We start from the raw sequence: 26,558 nt of genomic DNA, 5'->3' as shown, positions 1-26,558 counted from the left end.
TTTTTTGAAAAAATATATGTATTTAAATTTTTATTTATATAACAAATAATCAAAATGTCCCGACATAAAATCAGTATATCACAATAACTCTCCTTTCACCTTATAAAAGTTTGAGATTTAAAATTCGAGGTTCCAACACAAGTTACAAAGTACAAGGAACAAGGTACAAAGTTCAAATTATGACATATCTCTCATTGTCGACTTAGCTTGCCCTACGCGGTTGGACATCAAGGTTGATAGGTTTAGATATAATTTAATTTTTTTAAAATTACTTGTTTTTAAATTGAATTTTGAATTAAATTAAATCAGATACTTATAGAATAAAGTTAGAGTATGGTCGAAGTGAGTTTTAAACAAATATGTTTCAATCCGACTTGACTCAGTATGGATAAAAAAGATATTTTTTAGTTATTTATTTAATTATATATATTTATATTTATATTAAAAATAATATTTTATTAATTTTTAATTGAGTCAAATCGAATATATTTTATATAATATCAGGTCCAAAAATAATCTTATCTAATCAAATTTAGATATTATAAATATAAAATCAGATTCAGTTCAAAACGAATAAAAATCCGTTCCGTTGTCATCTCTATTTAAAAGTGCATTTCGCATCGAGGGATGGTGTGATGGGAGCCCTTTTCAAGTTGACTCCAGATGCTAAATAAAACATCTAAGTGAGAGTTTAAGGTTGAGAATATATAGATGATCTTCAAAAAGTCCATTACCATTTTCCTTTTGATTGCTTCATTTATGCTAAATAATGCTTAAGCGAGAGTTGGAAGTTGAGAACCAAAAATAAAGCCTCCAGGTGATGCTCTAGAGTTCTTCTTCACAATTTATTTCGCAAATGGTATTGAGTGCGAGCTGAAGAAGAACTGACAATAGAGGAATAGGGAGAAACCCAAGTAAGAAAATGCCGTGACAAAGGGTGTGTTTTAAACTGTAGCTGTCAGTTACCTAACCTTGCTTAGCATTCAGGCTAAACATTTAAAGGGGGTTTCCATGGAAGTTTATATATATTCAGGTCTATAAGAAGGTGTTGTTAAAGAGAAAAAGACATGAGACTTTGTTTTGTTGAGTTTTGGAGGTTTGGCTTGGTTTTGAAGTCGAGATCATATCCGTCAGAAACAAAAACCTGAAAACAAAAATAAAATAAAAATAATGGGAAAATTTTGTTTGGTGTTACTTAGCTTTGCCTCCACATGGAGGTTTATGTTTTTAAAGGCATGGAAAAGAACAAGAGTTTGAACTTTGACGGAACAGTCTTTGTAAATGGAAAATTACTTTCTCTTTCTGTAATCTCTATGAAATGGGGTTGAATCACAGGGACTTTGGCTGTTGGAGTGAAAACACAAGAAACATCTGCTTCATATATTTTTTATAATTTATTAACTTTCATTTAACAAAGCTTTCATATATTTTTTGTACTATATAAATATCTGCTCCATATATTACCATCCATCATTCCTCACAGTTTGATTTTTTATCATTCAAATTAATAGTTTAATGTTCTATCAATATATTCCATGATTATTATATTTTAAAATAACGTCAACTCATTGTATATTATATTTATATATATATTAATTTGATCTCATTTAAACTATACTTGGCAAAATTAAATCTACATCTGATGTGATTGAAATAATTCCAAAGTTATTTTCTTTCATGTATGAAACTACGTTGAACTACATTTTCTATACGCATGAAAGCCATAACATCACCTTAAATATAAATATATATATATATATATATATGTGTGTGTAAAAAAGCTATAAATTAACATCACCTGGTCAAAGAGAATCAATTTACCTATAAAACAATCATATATGAAATAATGACAATTTGACTATCTATATTTTCTGATATGGCAAATTCTTACTGGTTTTGAGGTGATATAGCACCTAATTGTATAATCACTATCATATACCATCAAATTATTATTAATAGGGTGCATTTGCTATTAAACAAAAACAAAAATAGGGTGCATTTGCATTGCATGTATTAAATTCTACTCTATGCTCATATTATAAAAAATTAATAATTGTTATTTTTTTTTATAAATGAGGCCCAATATGAGGATATATAAAAGGATTGTAGTTGCTGAAATTTGAACCAATTAAATTAAATTTAATTAAAAAAATTATAGTTTAAAGTATGTAGGAAAGATGGTAAAAAATAGAATTATGACAAATATATATCATGGTGTTTAGGTTATGTTTGATAAACTGGAAAATTAAGTGTTGAAAAATTAAGCATTGAATTGTAATACTAAATTTGATAAGTATTGAATCTGAATTATAAAATTGTTTGATATTTTGTTGAAAATTAAATGTCATTCAACACTTTTTATTAAAAAAAAATTTTAAGTGAATTTTAAAATATATTATCAAACACATTGAAAAAATTAAAGTGTTGAAAATTTCATTTTCAATGCTATAAAAAAATTTCAATGATTATCAAATAAGGCCAAGCGGCCAATTAATAATTGCAATTTTGCAAATACTAATTTTTGTTTTAAAAGTGATTATTCATATTTGAATTTAATCATGTTAGTTTAAGCATTTAATTATTATCATTAAATTATAAAAATTGGTCACTAAACATACATGTGGTGTTAATTATAATTAGTGAACACTCTTAATTAATTTGCTTAGTAAAAAAAATAAGGTAATTAACCTACTATTCCAAACTCCATAATTAAGTTTTTTCTTTATAAAAAAAAAAATGATTCTCATTCATCTTGAGGGCTTCACTGTTATTATTTAGAAGTTGAGCTGATTACAAAGAGATTTTTTTTAATGAAAAAAAAAAAAAAACCGCTTTGATTTTGATTTTCGTTGTTCTTTAAAATATTAAAATATTATTTATTTTATAAAAAATAATACAAAATTAAAATTTTCAAAAAACGATCTTGATTGGAATTAAACAAAAATTTAAAATATTACACATAAAAAAAAAAAAAAGAAAACAAGAGAGAAATAGGAAAGATTTTAGAGAGAGCAAGTGATTGGATAATGAAAAAAATAATAATTTTTTTTAGTTTTTCTATATGTATGTATATAGATATATATATATATATTTTTATTTTTTTATTTATTTTTTTTTCGTCTCTCTAAAAAATTCTTACGTGTGTTTGTCCCTTACTTCTCCCGATCTTTGTCAAGGCTTGAGTGAAAAAAACATTTTGCGGCTCCCCAAGCCCATAAATTGAACAACATTTGGGCAGGCTTGAAAACTCTATTTTTTGGATAAGGTTTAGAATTACATTTTTTTTGCTGATCCAGTCCATTACCAGCCTTCAAATAGGTGTCCCCATTCGGAGCAAGCCCTCGTGTGTCACCCTTAGATTTTAAAAGAAATTTTTATAGTATAATATTTAATTTTATCGAGTATTTATAAGTGATTTTTATAATGTATCATTTATAAAGATTCATATATTAATTTATAAGATATTATTAATTTTAATTTTAAAATTTTAAAATTTATTTCATAAAAAATATTATATAAATATGTTTTTAGTTTTTTTAAAAAAATATATGTATTTAAAGTTTTATTTATATAACAAATAATCAAAACGTCCCGACATGAAATCAATATATCACAATAACTCTCCTTTCACCTTAGAAAAGTTTGGGATTTAAAATTCGAGGTTCCGACACAAGTTACAAAGTACAAGGAATAAGGTACAAAGTTCAAATTATGACATATCTCTCATTGTCGACTTAGCTTGCCCTACGCGGTTGGACATCAAGGTTTAAGAGTAAGGACGATAAATCAATTCATGTCTACAGGTTTTGATATAATTCAATTTTTTTTAAAATTAATTGTTTTTAAATTAAGTTTTGAATCAAATTAAATCAAATAATTATAAAATAAAATTAGAGTAAGGTCGAAATGAGTTTTAGATAAATCCATCTCAACCTGATTTGATTTAGTATGGATAAAAATTTATTTTTTAGTTATTTATTTAATTATATATATTTATATTTATGTTAAAAATAATATTTTATTAATTTTTAATTAAATCAAATCAGATATATTTTATATAATATCAGATCGAATCGAAATTTAATGTAAAATTTTTTTTAAAAAAATAATCATATCTAATTAAATTTAAATATTATAAATATAAAATTCAATTCAATTCAAAACGAATAAAAATTCTTCGTATTGTCATTTCTATTTAAGAGTGCTTCATTTATGATAAATAATGCTTAAGCGAGAGTTAGAAGTTGAGAATCGGTTATCATCATAAGAAAACTCCTCAAAAAAGTTCATTACCATTTTCTTTCAATTGATTCATTTACCATATCGAAACGAGAAAGCAATTAATAGAACCTATGCCACATGTGTTGGATTTGAACAAAATCTCATCAAATCATTAACATATTTTATAAACAAAATTAAAATTAATTTAGATGCCGACGAGAGCTTAATTTTGTTTAATTAAGTTTCACGAAAGTATTGTAGCTTTCACGAGCTTCTTGATATTTCCTTAAAAAATTCGAACAAAAACTCGTATAACCAAAAAAAAATAATAATAATTATTTTCTATCTAAAACTAAAGTAATGAAACATAAAGATAAGAGCATAGAATTCTCTTAACGTGTTATTTAAAATTGATTTATCTTATTATAAGTTTAAATATATAATTATAACGATATCGCATTTAATTAAAATTATATTACGTGGTCGGATATGTCATAATATAATATTATTATAAGTACTCATAATTTAACCTTAATTGATTTAAATCGAAATTAATTGGTTGTGTTAATCCATCGAATGTGACAAATGCAACATCCATGAAAGGAAAGGAGAAGGTTGATGCCAATCAATTGACGGCAAAGCATGATCTAGTGTCACGGATCGAGATTTAAACTCTGAATTCGTGCGATTTTGAGATTCGGATATTCATCCTTTCGGTTTTTCGGATCAACCTGACCGTCACGATTCACACCCTTGTGAGGTATTGTCCGTTTTGATCCTCCTGACCTCACCATTTTATCTTACAAAAGGCGCCTCACAAGGAAGAGATGGTGTAAACCCTTTTATACTCCAGTGACCCTCCTATTATGTTTGATGTGAGATTCAGGACTCTCCCTTAGGTCCGTGACATTCTCCCGCATCCAACCTCGTGACGTCCTCGTCATGGAGGCTGGCCACCCTGCCTACCTTCCTCGAGGCGCTCGATGTGGATTGAACGGTTTAGGGCTGGCTCTGATACCATTTGTCACAGATCGAGACTTAAGCTCCGAACTCGCGCGGCTTCGGGACTCGGGCATTCACCTTTCCAGATCAGCCTAACCGCCACAGTTCACACTCTTATGAGGTATTATCCGCTCTGATCTCATTGACCTCACGATTTTATCCTACAAAAGGTGTCTCACAAGAAAAAGATGATGTGAACATTTTTATACCCCAGTGACCCTTCTATTATATTCGATGTGAGATTCAAGACTCCTCTTTAGATCCGTCACACTGAGACCTTGTCTATTCTTCTACTCCAACCTCCCTTGGAACCATTAATCAATATTTAAGTGTGGCCAGCCTTATGCTATAAGGCTGGCTGAGCATTACCAAAAAGCAAACAATAGAAATTTAATCCCCAGCAGATATGTCCAGAGGTCAGCATGGTCCTGTTTGAATTGATTTTAAGAAAAAATAAAATCAAACCAAAATATTTTAATTTAAAATTTTTTTAATTCAATTTAAATTTCAATAAAAACCAAATCAAAATAATTTTTCTTTAATTCCATAGGCAAATTTATATGATTGTCATGTATTTATTCATGTGATAAATTAAATAATTTATTATTTTTAAATATATTTAAATGAATATGATTCAATATTTTAAGTATGTTTACGCATAATATATATATATATATATATATGAATTAAATAATAATTTTTAATTAATTTTTTAATTTTTAGATTGTAATTAAAGTTTGAATTCAAAATATTCGATTTTAAAGCCAACTTTGATACCATTGACCTAACAACACATTAAATCCTTAATTAAATTTGGAATAATGTTAGGAGTTTGTTTTCAACCATAAATTCCAAATTGAATAGAATTCCCACATGACGAGAGTTTGAAATTCTGGGTTCATGCCAAAATGAACCTACATATAAAGGGGGTTGAAACTTGAAACCAGCTGTACTGGTTCAAAGTAATTTTACACTAACAAAAAGGTTTGTACATTTCTCATGTGCAAAATAGAAGTATAAGCGATCGGTTTAAATTGATATATTAATAAATTTAAATTTAAATTTGATTCAAAATTTAAAATTTAAAATTTGACTCAAATTTAATCAAATTTTAATTTTTTTAACTCGTGTTTAATTTAAAATAAAAATCAAATTATTCACGATCATTTTATTAATTAAAATATATTAAAATATAAAAATTTAATTAGTTCACGAGTTATTAGATTCAAATATAAAAATATTCAAATTTAGCTCAATCGATAAATTAAATTATTCAAACTCAAATTTAAATTTGACTAAATAATAATTGAATCAAATTTTAATTTCATTTGAGTCTAACGTTAATAATTTACTAATGTACAAAGGCATCCAAAGGTATATATGTTATAATTGAACCAAATACTTCTTTCTTAAATCAAAGGTCTATTTTTTATAAATAAATCAAGCAATTTAATGTACAAAATTTAGGCATAAAGTATTAAAAATTTACTAAGCTATTTTCAAATATATAGTTAAGCCATCTCACTTTGTTTGGTTTAATTTAATCAAATCATTAATATTTTAAATTCTAGAGATTAGTTTAATTAATTTATACTATCATCATTAAAAGATAACATTTAATAAATAAAAAATTTAAGTTTTAGTACTTATAGTTTTTTTTTATCCTTGTATTACAATATTTTTTTATATAAAAAAAATCTTTTATGTTTTTAAATGAACATAATATCTAAGGAACGTTGATCACATTAACTAGAAGTACCATAACTCAAATATATATTTGCACAAAATTTCGTGCATTTTTATAATGTCTACCGTAAAAAGGAAAATCTAATAAAATAGTGAGATTTAGATACCTAATAGAGTCGAATTTAATTGATATAGTTTGAAATTTATTATTAAAAATTTAACTAAAATTTGATTGAATTTTAATTTTTAAATTCGAAGTCAACTAAAAATAAAAAAAAATTATTCAAATTCACTTGATTAATCTTGTTTAATAAAAATAAATTTGATTTTTATACTTAATTTTAAACTCGATTATATATTCGACTCAAGTTTAAGCTCAAATTCATATATATATATATATATATATATATATATATAAGAGTAAGATAATAATTTTTAATTAAAATAATAAAATATATTAAAATTTAAAAATTTAATTAAATTTATGAATTACATAAATTAGATATTAAAATACATAAATTTGACTTGTTTAAAAAATTAAATTGTTTGACTTTGAGTTTGATTTAATAATAATCAAATTAAATTTAAATTTTATTTAAATAAAAAATGAATAACTTACAAATATTTGCAAAAAAAACTGAAAATCGAAACACAGAGTAAAAAATTGAAAAGTTTTAACAATCAAAAATAGAAAAAAATGACAATAAAATTTATTTTATAAAATATCCAAAAAAAATATTTTTGAATATATTTTCCTTTTTTCCACTTTATTTTATTCCTTCCTTGCTTAATATTTTTTTTAGCCAATTCTTTCCTTGCTTTATACAAACCGACAAATCCCCCACTGGTACTGACACTGACACATCCCCGAGATCCAACGTACATTTCAGGAACCCATCTTTCGCACGTGCCATCCCTGAACTCACACGTGCCACCTCTCTTCTTCCCCCTTCCTTTCTCTGTTCTAAGATTCCCCCAGCCGAAAATAAATTATTAAATTAAAAAAATAAATTCCCATCATCAATCTTAAAACTCCTTCAAAATTAGGGTTTTGTCCCCCACATTTTTCGAAATTTCTTCCATTTTTTTTATGAAATCCTCAGTCTAGAACAAAATTTCTTGAAAGTTTTTTGTTTGTTCAATCTGAAAATGGAGTCGATTTTAGCTCGAGCATTGGAGTACACTTTGAAGTACTGGCTTAAATCTTTCTCAAGAGATCAGTTCAAATTACAAGGCCGTACTGTACAACTTTCCAATTTAGGTAATTCTTTTGATTTTTGGATCTAAAATTAGGCTCCCATTATTAGTTTCTTAATTTTTTTTTTGTTATTTGATAGATATAAATGGAGAAGCTTTGCATGCGAGTATGGGATTGCCGCCGGCTTTGAATGTGACGACAGCGAAAGTTGGGAAATTGGAGATAATTGTGAGTTTCTACCTTTTTTTTTTTGGATTTTGAATTGAGAAATTGATGATTATTTAGGTTAATTTATAGTTTTAATTTGGAATTTATAAAGACTGTGAGATGTAAAGTTAGGGAATTGATTAGATTTCAGCTTTGGTTAAGCTAAAAATGTTTATTTGATGATTTATGGAAACAATTGAAGTTACGAGGTTTTTAATAGTAATTTATTTGTGCATAGCTACTATGAATTGGAGAATTCGTTTCATTTTTGCTTTTTTTTGTTAGGATGAATTTTGTGATTAAATGTTATTAGTTTTGGATTTGCTTTTTACGTTTAATTTTCTCTGATCTCTTAAATGGAAAATTCATCTTCACTTGCTCAACTCAAACTAAATGCGGAAAGATAATTTTGGGAACTGAAACAATAGAATTGTAAGGTTGAAATTGTTCTCGACTTTTGTTTTTTGCCTCTGAGCTGGTTTTGATCCTATTTTCTTGAACTGATAATTTTATCTAAATTAATTCTATTTTGTGATAGCTCCCCTATGTCAGTAATGTACAGATCGAGCCAATTGTTGTGCAAATTGATAGGCTTGATTTGGTTCTGGAGGAAAATCTGGATGTTGATTCTCCTAGGAGCTCAAGCAGGTAATCTAGATTCACCTTCGCTCAACATTATGTTTCACAACTGCTATCACATTCGTAAAATTTTTAGTTTGGAATGTTGTACTGTTCTTAAAAGCGACTTTATCTGCTTCTGTACTGACAGCATGCAATCATCCACCACCTCAGGGAAGGGTAGCGGTTATGGGTTTGCTGACAAGGTTAGTCCTATCCTTGGTAAGGTTGTAGATAACTATTTGCCTTGGAATATCAAACCATGTATGGATTTAAATGCTACAAGATTAGCACATTTGTAGTGCCTACTTTATCTCAAATTTGCTATTGCGTTATTATAATTTTGGACTTATGGGAAAACACTTATTTACAGCTGATTGTAATATTGTAATTTGTATATTTATATTTGTATCCCTAGAATTAAGTATTTGTATCCCTAGAATTAAGGACAAAAAATTTAAGATGGACAATCCTTCAATTATAGGATCAGTATTTTAGGAAGATTTAGTTTATTAGTTTACCCACTAGTTAGCTGTTTATAAACCTAAGATGCTTGTATAATTCTTTTATGAGCAGTTTTTCAATAAACATTCAGTTTTACACTTAGTTTTTCACATAGTTTTACCTCTTAGTTTTTCCACATGGTATCAGAGCTTTAGGCTCTTCTTGGGAAGCAAAATTTTCAGCCTTCATTGCTGACTTTTATTTTAGGCTTTCATTGCCAAACCCTGTTAAGGCATTCATAGCCATTTTATTTTTCCCTTCTTTAGCCTTAATTGCTAAGAGTCATTTCTGGTTATATCTTAAGACTTCTTTCAGTTCAAAGAAAGATATCACTATCACCCAATTTGAGGAAGTGTCAATTGAAAAAATCATCGGAGTACTACAGATGTCTTGGAAACAAGGAGAGTTGGATAGAGAAGAGATTGAGAAGCTGAGAAGTCTATTGAAAACCCTTGAAAGGCCTACTGGGGTATGTTCCTTGGGTAAGGGCTCTAGTTCAGATAAAACTTTTGGTTCTCATGGATTAAATATCTTGGTTAAGCCTATTACGGGTTATTGGGTCATTGACTCAGGAGTCACAGGTCATATGACACATTCTTTACAGAAGTTTAGTACATATACCCTATGTCCTAGTAATAAAAAAATTGTTGTTGCAGATGGTTCACTTACTACAGTGGCAGGATTAAGAGATGTTCAAATTGATCCCTCGTTTGTTCTTAAATATGTTCTTCATGTTCTTGGATTGTCTACTAATAGGATATCCATACAAAAACTTACCAGAGATATGAATTGCAAAGTGACTTTTTATCCCTCTTATTGTGAATTTAAAGACCAGAGTTCGGAGAGGAGGATTGAACTTGCTAAAGAGAAGGATGGACTATACTATCTTGATACATCAAACAACGTAAATAATATCAAGAATAGTTTACCTTTGTCATTTCTTTTTGAAAAATCTCTCAATAAAGACAAAAGCTGGCTTTATCATTTTTGCTTTGGATGTCTTGCTTTTGGAACTTTGAAAAACATATTTTCTTCTTTGTTCAAAGGATTAAATGCTGAAAATTTTCATTGTGATGTTTGTGAATCTGCAAAGCATAGACATGTGTTTTTATTAGTCAGTAATAAAAGAAGTTCTACTCTTTTTTACTTGATTCATAGTGACATATGGGGTTTCTTTACAATTCCTAATATTTTGGGTGCAAGGTGGTTTGTTTGTTTCATAGATGATTGTGCCAAGGTCTTTTGGGTATTTTTACTTAAATCCAAATCAGATGTGAATAGTATGTTTTTAAGCTTTCAAAACATGATCCAGAATCAATTTGGAGTGAAAATCAAGAGATTTAGGTATGATAATGCAAGAGACTATTTCAACCAGAGTTTATCTATTTATTTCCAAAATGAGGGGATTATCCATGAGTCATCTCGTGTTAATACTCCACAGCAAAATAGAGTGGCAGAGAGGAAAAGCAGTCATTTACTATACACAACCCAAGCTTTACTTTTTCAAGCAAATGTACCTAATTCCTACCGGGAGGAAGCTCTTCTCATTGCCACACATATTATAAAAAGGTTACCTTCAAGGGTTTTGGGATTTAAAACTCTTATGGAACTAATCTTACAATTCTATCTCAATTTTAATACCACAAACAATCTCACACCTAGGATGTTTGGTTGTACATCATTTATTCATGTTCACAGTCACAATAGGGGAAAGTTGGATCCTAAAGCAATTAAGTGCATTTTTGTGGGATATTCATCAACTCAGAAAAGGCTACAAGTGTTATCATCCTCCTATCAAACAATTCTATGTGTTTGGAGATGTCACTTTTGAAGAAAGTAAACCATTTTTTACTCAACTTTATCTTCAAAGGGAAACTTCATTCATGGAGAATAAGGATAAAGACTTTTTTTTGCTTAATTTGTCCTTTTCTTCAATATTTTCATCCATTGATCTTTTTGAGTCGAAACCTATTTCATCTGAGTTCAAGTCAAACACTGAATTTGAGTCTGAACCCATTCTAAACAAAGAAGATGTGACAAAGGATAATATTGTTATTGATTCTATGAAGGAATTATAGGTGTACTCAAGAAGAAAAGTTTCAGATCTTGAACCAATGTCAGTCAAAGAAACTGATCCTAATTCTGGAAATGAGGTAACTACAGTCTTTGACTCTGTTTCTCAAAATGAGCATGAATCTCCTAAAACTATAATTAGTGATTATGATCTGCCTATTGCCATTAGGAAAGGAACCAAAGAATGTACTAAGTATCCACTATACCAATCTCTAATTTTGTGTCAATTGAAAATTTCTTCCCGTCCCACAAAAATTTTCTTGTGAGCCTAAACTTTATTTCTGTTCCAACGGCATTATCCGAGGCATTATCCAGTGAGAAATGGAGGCAAGCTATGAAAATAGAAATGGAGGCCTTAGAGAAAAATAAGACATGAAAACTGGTAGAGTTGCCTAAAAAAAAAAATTCAGTTGGGTGTAAATGGGCTTTCATTATAAAATACAAGGCGGATGGTACTGTTGAAAGGCATAAAGCTAGGTTAGTGGCTAAGGGCTACATTCAAACTTATGGAGTGGATTATCATGAAACTTTTGCTCCAGTTGCCAAGATGAATACAGTTAGGATTTTGTTATCATTGGCTGCAAATTACAATTGATAGCTTCAATAATTTGATGTAAAGAATGCTTTTCTACATAGTAATTTGGAAGAAGAAATATATATATGAAGGTTCCACCACAATTTGGAGGTCATCTAGAAGTAAATAAAGTATGCAAGCTGAAAAAAGCTTTATATGGCCTTAAACAGTCTCCTAGGGCTTGGTTCGGGAGATTTGCCAAAGCGATGCTAGCAATGGGATATAAGCAGAGTCAAGGAGATCACACATTGTTTATTAAGCACTTTGATTTAGGGAGAGTCACAGTTCTATTAGTGTATATTGATGATATAATTGTAATTGGAGATGATGAAAAAGAGAGGGAATCTCTAAAACAGTGTTTGGCTAGAGAATTTGAGATAAAAGAGCTATGGAGATGATGAAAAAGAGAGGGAATCTCTAAAACAGTGTTTGGCTAGAGAATTTGAGATAAAAGAGCTAGGGAGATTGAAGTACTTCCTGGGAGATTGAAGTACTTCCTGGGAATTGAAGTAGCTCACTCATGGCACAGTATTTTCATCTCACAACAAAAATATGTGACGGATCTTTTAAAAGAAACTGGGAAGCTCGCATGTAAACCTACAAATACCCTATAGATCCTAATCATAAACTTGAAAAAGCTAATGAAGATGCTATTGTAGATAGAGAGATGTACCAAAGATTAGTTGGAAGACTCATTTATTTCTCACATACTAAACCTGATATAGTATATGCTGTGAGTGTGATAAGTCAATTTATGCATAGTCCTAAAGAAGTGCGCTTACAGGTTGTCTATCGTATATTGCACTATTTGAAGGTCAATCTTGGGAGAGGTATCTTATTCAAAAGAAATTCGGGGTTGGTTTTAGAGGCATATACAGATACAGATTATGCAGGTTCAGTAATTGATAGAAGATTCACCTTAGTCTACTGTACTTTCCTAGGTGGCAATCTTGTGACTTGGAGGAGTAAAAAACAGAATGTGGTGGCAAGATTAAGTGCTGAAGCAGAGTTTAGAGCAATGGCTAAAGGAATTTGTGAACTATTATGGTTAAAGATTATCCTAGAAGACTTGAAGATCAAGTGGGATGGACCAATGAGACTTTACTATGAAAACAAGTCTGCAATAAGCAATGCACACAATCTTGTGCAACATGACAAAATAAAATACATTGAAGTAGACCGGCATCTCATAAAGGAGAAACTAGACAGTGGGTTGATTTGTACATTGTATGTATCAACCAAGGGTCAACTTGCAGATGTGTTGATTAAAGGTCTCAGCAGTGCAATATTTCTAGAAATTATTTTCAAGCTGGGAATGAAAAATACCTATTCACTAGCTTGAGGGGAGTGTGGGAAAATACTTATTTACAACTGATTGTAATATTGTAATCTGTATATTTATATTTGTATCCCTAGAATTAAGGACAAAAAATTAGGATAGACAATCCCTCAATTATAGGATCAATTTTTTAGGAAGATTTAGTTTCCTAGTTTACCCACTAGTTAGTTGTATATAAACCTAAGGTGCTTGTATAATTCTTTATGAGTAGTTTTTCAATATACATTCAGTTTTACTCTTAGTTTTCCACACAGTTTTACCTCTTAGGTTTTCCACAGGACTCCAATTAAATCTTGCACTTGTGTTAAATAAGTGAAAATAAAATTCCATCACATAAATCTACAAAATTACTTAATTGATTGGATTTCTAGTTTATGCATATCATTAGCAACATGGACAAGGGTTTAAGCACAAAATATTTACTTTACATATTATCCTTTTATTATTTTCAGATTGCAGATGGAATGACTTTACAAGTTCAGACAGTCAATCTTCTACTTGAGACTCATGGTGGTGCTCGTTGCAAAGGGGGTGCAGCTTGGTAAGTTCCTTTGTTTTCAGTTTTTATGCTAACACTTGGTAACAAACTGTCTGTTTGCTTGCATGGCAGTAGACATATGCATATAGTCTATGTATCTTACTTGTTTTGCTTGGTTGCTGTGAGACCCTTCTTCTCAAAGATATACTTGTCTCCTTTTGTGTCTGTCTCTTGTATTGATGGTTAGAATTTAATTTAACATACAAAAAATTTGTAAAAATATGCTTACTAAAAGAGGAAATTATTGTATGATAAGACTACCCCTTTTTCTTCAAAGTTTACTTATATATTATGTTTATGCATTTCTTTTAATTGTATATGATATTTCTTCAAGCAAATGAATCCCTCACTATCATTAAAAATGTATTGTTTGATACTAAAAAATTCTGATCAAAGATGCATATAGCTCTGTGTTGTCTCTAGATTTTTGGAAATTGCTGTCTCTGACATTCGGTCAATGTCTAAATGTCTGATCCTTGCAAGGCTTCAGTGTATTATTTCATTAAAAGTAAGTTACATCATCATTGAAGAAGAGGAAAATTTATGAACATCGTACATCTTTGCATGAGATCATTGTTTATCATATATCCATTTTGGGGGAAACCAGATAATTCTCTGCATTTGGTTGTTTATGGGTTTTGTAGACCTTGATGAAGGATTTCAGTATTTGCATTCTTTATATATAAATTACTAAAATATCTTTCGTAATCCTGCCGTTGTTGTGCACTGCAAGAGGTTAATTTGTTCAAGTGACAAATTTCTTTGACTGTCAATGGAACTGGCATAGATGTCATACCTTGTTGCTTTTCTTACTCTTGTTTTTCATTTTTTCAGGGCATCACCTATGGCATCTATCACCATGCGCAACATTTTATTATATACCACTAATGAAAATTGGCAGGTAATCAGTCGTGTATTATTGTGTCATAATCTTGTTAACTGTTTTATGAAGTACAAATGCATATTTGAACAAATTTGTTTTTTTAGGTTGTAAATCTTAAGGAAGCACGGGATTTCTCCTCAAAGAAAAATTTCATATATGTTTTCAAGGTAATGTATCATAGAGTTGTGATTCCTTCGATTCCTACATATATATGTGCACATATGGGCATGTGCACTCCTTACGTGCAGTTCTTTATGTTAAATTTTTTATCCTTTTGGTCAACTTTTTTGTGTCTTTAATTTCTGTCATCAGGAGTATATAAGTTGTATATGTCATCTCAGTGTCTAATGCTGAATTCTTTTCTTTCCAGAAACTTGAATGGGAATCTCTATCTATTGATCTCTTGCCTCATCCTGATATGTTCACTGATGCTAATTTAGCACGTTCTCAAGAGGGAGCAACTCAAAGAGATGATGATGGCGCAAAACGTATTTTCTTTGGTGGAGAACGTTTTCTTGAAGGCATATCAGGAGAGGCTTATGTAATCATATCATACAATTTTCAATTGATTTTGTTGAACTTTATGTTGTTTTAAACTGTTGTGTGGTGTAGAGTGTTTTCTGGTTTTCGGGATTCTTGTACTCTTGACATTCTAACTCTTTTATTCCCCACCCCGCCCCCGTGCGCACGCGCGTAGATCACAGTGCAGAGGACAGAATTAAACAGTCCACTAGGCCTTGAGGTTCAGTTACATGTTACAGAGGCTGTTTGTCCTGCATTAAGTGAACCAGGTAATAAGGTAGCCAGTTTTCTAACTGCTTGTTTCACCCTTTGAATTAAATACATGGTACTAACACAGTATGTTATTGTGGGAAAACCACGTGAGTAGGACTCCGAGCTCTTCTCCGCTTCTTGACTGGATTATATGTATGTCTAAATAGAGGAGATGTGGATCTAAAAGCTCAGCAGGTTTTAAGTTTTATCTGCTATCATTCAGTTGATATTTCTATTATCTTCTTATTAACTTGTTTATGGGCAAATTTTTCTGAGTTTTCTCTCTCTGACATGACAGCGATCTGTTGAATCAGCAGGACGCTCTCTAGTTTGTGTCATTGTGGACCACATATTTCTTTGCATCAAGGACGCTGGTTTGTTTCCTTTTTGGTTGTTTTGTTTTACACACATGGACACAGCCATATTTTAACAAGCAGTTCTTGTGTGTTCGTTTCGGAGTAGTGTATAACATTCTCTTAGACCTCAATTTTGGAAGTTTGAAGGTAAAACCAAGTAGAATAAATGGCTGGAAATATGGGGAGTCAGACTGTAGAGTAAACCACTATCTACTTGTTGGGAGCGCGGAGGAGAGTAAAGTTAGAAGTGTTTGCTGTATTACCATTGCATTTTTTTTTTATGTTAATAACTTGCAAACAGGGTAGCGCAAACTGTATATTCCCTTTCACTCTACACTTTTCTGCGCCACATCCACCCAAGCACACTTCGCATCATTTCATTAGAACATTTTCCAATGGTTTGACTTTACCTGCAGAGTTCCAGCTTGAACTTTTGATGCAGTCACTCCTCTTTTCTCGGGTATTTTTCTATGATACTTGATCTCTTAACTTAATATCAACTTATTTTCTTGATTAAATTCTGGTTTTATAGATCTATCTTATTTTATGTTTCTGCTGGAAAATTCTTGTATGATTATAACTTATCACATTTTTAGGACATGGAGAAAATAAACAATTACATAATTGTATTTTAAAAAGCCGTAATTAGCTCAGTCTTTTCACATGAAAAATTGAAATTGAAATTGAAATTATAAAATGTTGTCTTGTTTTGAGATAATATTTTCATAGTCATTGATGGCTTCTTACTTGATTTAAAAACAAACCAAGATCCTTGACACGATCTTATGAACTTCTATATTACTACTCATTGCTCCTTATTACTTCTAGCTCTAAGCATAATCCATCCTTTACTTTCCATTATCTGCTCTCCAAAGCTCTTTATTTTATTTGGAAATGGTATGAACATCATGATATTTGCTTCCATGCACTTCCAAGCCCGTTGGTATGGAGTCAAGTTATGCTGGGATATGGAGAATCTTTACATTAGGATGTTTTGTTCCTGCAGGCCAGTGTCTCTGATGGAGAAAATTCTCGTAATTTATCTAAGGTTATGATTGGTGGGCTGTTTTTAAGGTAAATTTTGTTATATTTAATTTTTCCAAGGATTTGGTTGTGGTGATTTCAGACTGGCTATGGCCAAGTTCAATTATTGCTTCTATATTTGAAGGTTTAAGCATCTGTGAATGTAGCTTTCCTTGCCTTTTTGGGTACAATGACCTGATAACTTGATTATTTTAATTTTAGAACAAGTTAGCTTTACTTTTAGGATTAGCAGATATAGCTTCTCAAATGCTAGTAATTTTAGTTGCAAATGCAATTCATCATCTTTATGGTACTTACCTCATTGTCATTTTTTTTTTTGGATGTTTTAGCCATAATATGTACTATCAAGTCAAGATTTCAACCTTTTTTCTGCAGAAACATTGATAGATTTTCCTAATTAGAATTTTCCAAAGCTTAGTTTAAAACTTTGAATTTGGGAAATGATATTCTCTGATATATGATACTGACATAAATGTATATGTGAGTTACTCAGATTCATCTTGCTTTTATTGCATGGTCATCTTCAATTTAGAAGTATTACTGTTTATATTGAATTTAACATGTCGGTGGGTATGATGCAGGGATACCTTTTCACACCCTCCCTGTACTTTAGTGCAACCATCCATGAAGGCTGTTGCTGATTCTTGTCTTCAAATTCCTGAATTTGGTATTAGTTAATTATTATTTTGTATTACATAGAAAATTTCATCATGTGGATGGATGAATAATCAGGTTATTGTATAGGTTACTAGAATATATGTTTCTATTTTTTGTATTGGTTTATCAGGTAAGAATTTTTGCCCTCCAATATATCCTCTGGATGAGCAACAATGGCAATTAACTGTTGGTGTTCCTCTAATATGCCTCCACTCTCTTCAAGTCAAGCCCTCTCCACTCCCTCCATCTTTTGCTTCACAAACTGTAATTGGTTGCCAGCCTCTTATGGTATAATTTCATAATTTCGATACACAATTACTTCCATCCAATTATATCAACTTTCTCTGCTCATTCTCATTTTACAATTCATTACTCAGATTCATCTTCAGGAAGACTCTTGTTTGAGGATATCTTCCTTCTTAGCTGATGGAATAGTTGTCAATCCTGGTTCTATTTTACCGGATTCGTCAGTGAATTCCCTTGTGTTCACTCTCAAGGAATTAGATATTAGTGTTCCTCTCGACACGTGCAAATTGGATAATCCTGGTGGTGGAGAGAACCATATCATGCAAAAGTCGTTTGCTGGGGCTAGGCTTCACATTGAAAGGTTGTTTTTCTGTGAGTCACCATCACTAAAACTCAAGCTGCTGAACCTGGAGAAGGATCCTTCTTGTTTCTCTCTCTGGGATGGTCAACCTATTGATGCTAGCCTGAAGAAATCGACTGCTGCAGCATCACAATTCACTTTGTCTTTGGAAACAACTGCTAGCTTAACGGGACTTCAAAGTTCTCTTGGCTGGTCTTCAGGCTTGTGGAGGTGCATTGAGCTGAAAGATGTTTCCATTGAGGTAGCTATGGCATCTGCTGATGGCTACCCATTAACAGTTGTGCCTCCTCCAGGTGGTGTTGTCAGAATAGGGGTTGCTTGTCAACAATTTATGTCCAATACATCGGTTGAGCAGTTATTTTTTGTCTTGGATCTCTATGGGTATATTGGTACAGTTAGTGAAAAGATTGCTGTGGTTGGAAAGAATAAAAGACCAAAGAGAAACAAGGATGATACTGTGGGTGGAAGACTAATGGAGAAAGTTCCAAGTGATACTGCTGTAAGTTTAGCAGTAAATGTTCTTCAGCTTAGATTTCTCGAATTATCCTCTGCAGATATCCAGGGCATGCCTTTAGTTCAGTTTATTGGAAATGATCTGTTCCTTAAAGTCACTCACAGAACTCTTGGTGGTGCTATGGCTGTTTCATCGACTTTGTGTTGGGAGAGTGTTCAGGTGGACTGTGTAGACACAGAGGGAAACATTGTACACAAGAATGGAATGCTTTTAGATTCAATTGAAAATGGTTCTCTGGTGACTGGGAATGGATTTTCTCCCTTAAGAGCCGTTTTTTGGGTACACAACAAGAAGAAGAGCCTATCAAATGGAAAAGCTTCACTAGTTCCATTTTTAGACATAAGCATCGTGCATGTCATTCCTTTCGATGAGCGGGACAAAGAGTGTCATAGTTTAAGTGTGTTAGCTTGTATATCAGGTGTGCGCTTAGGTGGAGGAATGAATTATACCGAAGCTCTGCTACATCGGTTTGGAATTATTGGGCCTGATGGTGGTCCCAGCATAGAGCTATCTAAGGGCATAGAGAACTTATCATCAGGGCCACTGTCAAAACTTCTAAAACCTTCAGCTTTCATTGGTAATGATCTTGAGGATGGTATGAGACATAATCTATTGTGATTTTTAGTTTAGTTTGTTGCTCTTCATAAGCTGTAGTAAAGTTTTCCTTTGGCATTTTACTCATGTAATTTAACTGTAATTGTCTTAAATTTTGTCCAGGTGGAACCTTTGGAGGGGTGAAAGATGATAGTTTTTTGCACCTGGGAATGCCAGATGATGTGGATATATCCATTGAATTACAAGACTGGTTATTTGCTCTTGAAGGTGTGCAAGAGATGGCTGAAAGGAGGTGGTTTGAGAAAGAAGTCTTGGGCAGAGAGCAGAGGTGTTGGCACACAACTTTCCGGAGTTTGCAAGTAAAAGCAAAAAGTAGTCCAAAGGATGTCCCTAATGGAAAAGGGATTTCACATGGAATTCGGGGATATCCTGTGGAGTTGGTCACAGTAAGAATCTTTTTACCTCTCTTGCTAGGCCCTACAAACATTATTTTATTAGTTTAGAAGTTATTAGAACCAACACTATCATATATGAGCAACACTGAACTGTTGATATTTCTCTGCATTTTGGTTTGGGTGTTAGAAGCATGTATTCTGGCCTAGCTAGTGTCCAAGGTGGGTTTTTTTCCTATGTTTGGGAGGTTATAGGAAGCTCCAGTCCTTGAACTTGTCCTATGATGACAAGATGGCTGAAAGATTGAACCTGTTGGGTTTTATCTTTTATTCGTTTCTTTATCTGCTTTGATTGTAGGAGGTTAATGAGCTAAGCAAAGCGTAGTTTGTATAAACTTTGCAGAATATGGTGACCATTCTCATTTCTCAGTACATGGGCATTAAAAATTCTGGTCCAAAATTGTTGGGTATGGCACAGCATAATTTTCAGCACAGGCATGTTGGGAATTAGAAATTTTCCTAATTTTTTGGGCTAACCTAGGACAGAAGCACCTTTGTCCACGTAACAGTTGACCTCATTTAATGTGAATGCCATCTTTCTGACTTGCTTTAAATAACTTTCTAAAGGTGAAAATGCTTGTAGGTCAGTGTGGAAGGCTTGCAGACCTTGAAGCCTCAGGCCCATAGGTGCATCCTTCAAGACGTATCTCCTGCAAATGGATTCAAAGAAAGTTTTGAAACATTAGGAGGGGTAAATCTTGAAGTTTGTATGGTGATATCAGAAGATAATTTTGATAATGAAATGGTCAACTGGGTGGTGGAAAACTTGAAATTTTCTGTCAAACAACCGGTAATGGGATCTATCTTTTAAGAAGCTGATTACAGCCAATGATCTTGGTCAATCTCTATTCATTAAGGTTTCTTTCACTCTGTAGATTGAGGCTGTTGTAACCAAGGATGAACTTCAGCACCTTGCTTCCGTGTGCAAGTCTGAAGTTGATTCAATGGGTCGTATAGCTGCTGGAGTCTTGCGGCTGCTCAAGCTGGAAAAGTCGCTTGGCAAGGAGGCCATAGATAAACTTAGCAACCTTGGTAAGTCTGATTTGGAAAAGTTATTTCATTCAGTTAAAGTCAGCATACTAATGAGCTTTCTTTATGAGTTGGTAGACTTAAGAATATGCAGGTTGGGGTTTGATGCGGAGGTCCTGGTGATGGAAACCTTTGCTTCCGGTCACAAGTTTTGTTTAGAATGTTAACGTACTTAGCCAAGCAAGTAGTCCACAAAGAAAGTTTCAAACATAAAAGTAGAATAGAACCGACTGACCTACTTCGTATCAAAATGGGTCTTAATAAAAAGTATTTTACAAGATTCTAAACTAATTCGATGCTAAGTAAAAACTGTAACCTCAGATCTTCTTGGAAGTTAATTTTTACTTTCTTTGCCCTTGTTGTCATTTGCATCAAATAACATTTAAATTATTGCTGTTGAGCAGAAGTACATTAGCAAATTGATAGGGCAATAAAAAATCCTAGGTTCTAAAATTCAGAATATAATATCATTTGAAATCTATAATACAGCTAAATGGCCGAAACATTTTAAACGTCATTTTAATATAAAATTTATATGGTTTCCTTTTCTTTGGCTGCCTGTCTCTCCACCCTTGCTGCTCACTATTTTCCTTGGTTTGTGGTTCATAATATATACGTTGATGACTTTTAGGAACTGATGGGTTCGACAAGATTTTCTCCTCGGATAAGCTCGGCCGAGGCAGCAGTGCTGGAAGTATTGGGCAATCTCCTCCAAAAGTGATTAATGAAGACCAGCGCTCGACTGTGGCTTTGCTTGAGGAGGCAGTTTCGGATTCGCAGGCCAAGTGTGCAGCTCTTGTTACTCAACTATCCAAATCAGAATCTTCCAAGGAGCATCTTACTAATATTAAAGAACTGAGACAGAAACTAGAAGGTATGCAGAGTTTACTGGTGCAATTACGGGGTCAAATGTGAGTTACCAGTTTTTTTCTCATTCTTTTTTGCAAATTTTGGGACAGAATGCATCCCAATCATATAGATTACTCATTCTTTCCTGTATATAACAAACACATAAATTTACTGTCTTGAGTGTGTCTATTAATTAGGCATAAAGGAAAAGCTGTTCCTTGGTGCAATCCGAAATTTTGTTTCTTAAAACAAACCATTCCCAAAACAATGTTTAAGGAAAGAATATTTTGTGGTTGGAGGCTGCTGTACTGTGCTTTAGATTTCTACTAATTAACGGTTATTTGACCATTTGTATATAAATTATTATATTATAATTTATATCATATATCAAATATAAAATAAAATATTTTTATTTTTATCAAATTTATATATATACGAGTCATCGACAAAGCATAACCTTTCTATCAAACACTTAACCCTTGCTTTTGTTTTGCTAAATCGTGTTCTTACAAGTTCAGGTGTCTAGGTGCCTTTGACAAAGCGTAACACAAAACAACCCAAAAGCCCACTTTTTTTTTTCTGGTTCAAACAAAAACCCAAATTTCAGTTCACAATATAATGCAAATTATGACAGTGCTGAACTTAAATGGAGTCAAAGTTTCCATACAAGCAAAAATGGGTGAAGTAACCTAAAGTTTGAGGAACAAGACAATCAAACCAAATGGACACCAATTTTCCGAACTGCCCTAACATTGCCCTTGTTATTTTCTATATACCTACTCTTTGTCAACTTTGACTACCAATTACCCATTTCTCATCTTTATAATTTTATTGCAACAATCTAATTATTAGCTCAAAAATCTAATAATGGACTTAATGACTATTCAAGTTATTGTATCATACTAAAAAAAATAATATTTAATAAATTTAAAGTTTAAATTATAAATATGTACTACTCTTTCTTCGATTTCCAATCTGCTATTTTGTTTATTAAAAAATTTTGATTTAAAATTTGTTGTCTTTCTTTTAGATGTTTAAGGTGTTAAACCCTTCCGCCCTCTACTTTGTACATTTGATTTGTATGAAACAAATTTAGGGACTTCAAATCGGTTTTTTTGGATGAAATAATACGTAAAAAGCTTATTTTATTTATTAGGATATTTATTTACTAGCGTATTTATTTTTTCTTAAAAAATTTTTATAATAAAGAAAGTCACACGTAATGGCATTTATAGTCATATTATTAAGAGCTTGTGATAAGAACGGGTCTCGTTCTAGTACTTCAAAATTATATTCTAAAATTTTTAATGTTCTTCATTACTTGTGTGGATAAAACCTATGTTATAGAGTATATGACTTCATCAGAGGATCAATTTCTTGTCGCATAGCTTTGTAATAATTTTGTACGGCTTCCGTGTAATTTTCTTCGGACGAGAAATCAATAAACAGTCAAACTAATTTATGCATTAAATCTCATGCGTCTTCATGGCCAAGTCAACTTTGCTCTCTTTGCACACTGATTCAACATTTCTACTTTTTTTTTTCTTTTACATTCTGTTGATTATTCAAAATTTGTTACTCTTTAATTGCGGTGTTTTCCTATCAAAGCCTCTATCACCGTCGCTGTCTGTATTGACCTTCTTTTGCTTTATGATCATGGTTTTATAATCTATTTTGGCGTAATCAATGAGTTTCCCCCATGGCCATGGATCAACAATTGCTTGTGGCAGCAAGAACAGGGAACTTAAAACTGATCAAGGAACTTGTAGATGCTGAAGCCAACATCCTGGATGCAACGACACCACAAGGCAACACAGCTCTTCACATGGCTGCACGATTCGGGCACAAGGATTTGGTGTACGAGATAATGAATTGGCGGCCTAGTCTTGTTCTGAGTACCAACCTCAAGGGTGAAACACCCGTGCATGTTGCCGCAAAGGCTGGACAGTTTGATATTGTTCAATTTTTCAAAGGCACTGTCGAAAATCTGGCAAGCATCAGAGACAATTATGGTAATACTCCTCTACATTGTGCTGTCAGAAACAATCATAAGTACGTGCTGTGGCTATTGGTGGATGGAGATCAGGAATCGTTGGGGTTGGTCAATAATGCTGGGGAGTCTCCATTGTTTATTGCTATTGATCTGAGGTTAACTGCTGTTGCTGACAGTATCATATTTGCAAATCCATCCACACTTGAGCATACAGGTGACAGCGACCAAACACCTTTACACCGTGCTGTCATAAGGCGTGATTTAGGTACAGTTCTTGTCTTTTTTTTTTTTTAAGTAAAAAAAAAAGAACAGTTAATGAAATTTTCTTGTAAATTTCTATCTTGGTGCTACTGAATTTAGCTATCATAGATAAAATGCTGGATGTGAAAAGAGAGCTGATCATCAAGCAAGATGTGAGAGGGAGAAATCCCCTTCACTATGCTGTAGCCTTGGGTGACTATGAAATGGTTAAGAAATTACTAGAATGGGATATTTCAGCTGCATATCAAGCAGATAATAATCAACAAATACCTCTCCACTTGGCTGCCAAGAATGGTCAAGCAAATTTGCTGAAGCTGCTGCTCAATCCTTGCCCTGACACGATTGAGGTGGTCGACAATGAACAACGGAATATTCTTCATCTTTCTGCTAAAAATGGATATATCAACGTAGTGTCATATGTCCTGGATTTACCTGAAGCTGAGGATTTGGTCAATGCATCAGATGTGGCTGGAAACACCCCTTTGCATCTTGCAGCAATGAACTTCCATAGCAATGTGGCCTATTTTTTGTCAAGGAATTCGAAGGTGGACATTAGGGTAATTAACCTGAATCATGAAACAGCTTTGGATGTTGTGTATTCAACTGACGACTGTGGGATGGAACTACAAAAGGTACAAAAGTTAAGGTGAAATTATATTTAAGAGTTCGTTTTTGATACATTGTTTGTGAAAGTTTGTACTCCACAAATGAGATTAAGAAACCGAAACGTATCCCACTTCTTTATCCATTGCAGCACTTGACCTTAAAAACGTTGAAAAGTTCATATACAACGAGAGCTGGAGATCTCCTTCAAGATGGAGGATTAATCGACATGGAAGTAGAAAGATCAAATAAAATTGGTCAAAGAAGCAGAGAAATGTCTACAACACTATTACTAATGGCAACACTAATTGCTACATTCACATTTACTGCAGCTTTTACCATCCCTGGAGGTTTTAGAAATAATGATCCAGATGAAGGTATGGCAGCACTGATTAGTAGATCAGCTTTTAAAGCATTCGTAATCTCAGATTCAGTTGCCTTCACCTCATCTATGACTGCAGCAGTTTTGGTTTTCTGGTCATCTTCTTGTCAAGTTAGTGAATCATTATTCATGGATACACTTCCTTTCTCCATTGGCTTGACATGGATTGCACTTGTGGCAATGGCGTTGGCATTTGTGACAGGATTGTTCGTAGTGTTGTCCAAGACATTGTGGCTGGCTATACTGGTTTGTGTCATTGGTTGTTCATCCCCTGCCATTCTTTACCTGTTTGCTCCACTGTTTCTTCTTGTGTTTGATCGCTTGTCCTCCTCTCCTACCTCTCTTGCTCGCAGACGTAACATACTTGAAGACAATCCATTTTTGTTTATATTTCGGTTATCAAAGATGATTTATAGAAATTAGAATCTCTTGAATTTGTACCTTCGAATGTCTCACTATATGCTTTCACTGTACCAATAGTTATCAATACCCTCGAATGTCTTACTATATGCTTTCACTATACCAATATCTATCAATCTCCAATAAAGATGTTTTGATACCAATTTGTGCAATTTGAACCTCATGCATACATAGAAGACAAAAATCAACGACTACTCATTTGGCAGCAGAGAATGACCAATTGTTAGAGCCAGGCAGATGGTGATAGGAGCTTAAGGGGCCTTATTGCACGAATATGTAGAACTGAGTGTATCTAGTTGCCTTCTATATGCCTGTTTCTTGCATGAAAACAATTTGGAAAAACTTTCTCTTCAACTATCACCATGATGATTGAGTTATTCACAAGCCCATACACCAGGGGGTGTTTCTTAGCATTCTGCATTAAGTCCAGCAAAGTTCCTCCAATTTCAAGGAGGAGCTCCTTCTCTACATTTTCCATGAAATGTTCATCTTCACAAAAAAAGGTGTTTTAAGCTAGAAACACTGAGGGTGAGAAATGTTATTTTCTTCACCGAAGTTTTTGGTATAGATTAATTAACTTTGATTCCTTATTATCCTGCTGTACATATGATTTCAGAGCATCCCAAATGGAAGGCTATGTTCTCACAAGAAAAAGAGAAAAAAAAAATTGTGAACGAACTATAGGCTTTGCACAGACTAATAAGGTATATTCCCATTGTTAACCTGGCTCTATGCAACCTTGCTTGTCAAATTGAAAGAATCATTCCAGGTGACAGATTCAATGTCATTGGCCAACATAGACTATTCAAGGGGTCCAAATTGAGAATTGCATGAAAGAAAAACAAGTTTTTCAGTCTCCAAAAGGGGACAGCTTCATGACTTCCCATGACATGTGCAGTACCCTCTTACCATGTTTGTACTTAGCAAAGAAATCAATGAATATGGAAATCCTAACAGTACATTGTCTAATGATATTGTAGATAAGGTATGTGCTACCGACAGTTATTACTTCAGTCAATAGCAATAGCATTATGGCTTTCAGACCTGGCTAGCAGAGCCAATCCGAGCTATTTACATGAATAAAATTGATTCCTATCCCTAGTTTGTGACACTTAATTACTTTGTTAACTCTGCCACTATAAATTCAATCTGTAGTATGCACCTGGGCTGTTGTATGTTGCAATTAGAGTTGGACTTTCGGCTTTTGTTGGTGAGTTGT

The 26,558-nt window shown here is 32.5% G+C and overlaps 2 protein-coding genes across 11 annotated transcripts; both read left to right on the top strand.

The window, feature by feature from the left end:
- Window positions 1-7,886: 7,886 nt before the first annotated feature.
- LOC111301632 (uncharacterized) lies at window positions 7,887-21,982 on the top strand. Of its 8 annotated transcripts, none has more exons than XM_089744423.1 (20): window positions 7,887-8,170; window positions 8,247-8,335; window positions 8,867-8,962; window positions 9,084-9,138; window positions 13,875-13,963; window positions 14,795-14,861; window positions 14,948-15,010; window positions 15,214-15,384; window positions 15,541-15,634; window positions 15,733-15,812; window positions 15,916-15,991; window positions 16,390-16,433; window positions 16,980-17,047; window positions 17,599-17,684; window positions 17,805-17,962; window positions 18,052-19,372; window positions 19,513-19,796; window positions 20,386-20,592; window positions 20,678-20,834; window positions 21,463-21,982. In XM_089744423.1, exons 4-20 carry the CDS (start codon window positions 9,085-9,087, stop codon window positions 21,744-21,746), a joined length of 3,303 nt encoding a protein of 1,100 aa, XP_089600549.1. In that variant the 5' UTR covers window positions 7,887-8,170; window positions 8,247-8,335; window positions 8,867-8,962; window position 9,084; the 3' UTR covers window positions 21,747-21,982. The 8 variants fall into 8 exon arrangements, with proteins under 8 accessions (XP_089600549.1, XP_089600548.1, XP_089600547.1 ...); XM_089744422.1 differs by having other exon boundaries at window positions 18,052-19,390; XM_089744421.1 differs by having other exon boundaries at window positions 9,084-9,154; window positions 18,052-19,390.
- An 878-nt stretch (window positions 21,983-22,860) lies between these two features.
- Window positions 22,861-25,491, top strand: LOC111302281 (protein ACCELERATED CELL DEATH 6-like). 3 transcript variants are annotated; one of them, XM_089744418.1, is made up of 4 exons: window positions 22,861-23,938; window positions 24,034-24,566; window positions 24,689-24,914; window positions 25,002-25,491. In XM_089744418.1, the coding sequence occupies exons 1-4, from the start codon at window positions 23,380-23,382 to the stop codon at window positions 25,340-25,342; spliced, it is 1,659 nt and encodes a 552-aa protein (XP_089600544.1). In that variant the 5' UTR covers window positions 22,861-23,379; the 3' UTR covers window positions 25,343-25,491. The 3 variants fall into 3 exon arrangements, with proteins under 3 accessions (XP_089600544.1, XP_089600543.1, XP_022753946.2); XM_089744417.1 differs by having other exon boundaries at window positions 22,880-23,938; window positions 24,043-24,566; window positions 24,689-25,491; XM_022898211.2 differs by having other exon boundaries at window positions 22,882-23,938; window positions 24,689-25,491.
- The last annotated feature ends 1,067 nt before the right edge of the window (window positions 25,492-26,558 follow it).

Source organism: Durio zibethinus, chromosome 15, assembly GCF_047325235.1.
Source record: "Durio zibethinus cultivar Kanyao isolate XHJ-2024 chromosome 15, ASM4732523v1, whole genome shotgun sequence".
Taxonomy (NCBI): domain Eukaryota; kingdom Viridiplantae; phylum Streptophyta; class Magnoliopsida; order Malvales; family Malvaceae; genus Durio; species Durio zibethinus.
This window is presented reverse-complemented; position numbering and strand designations above follow the sequence as displayed.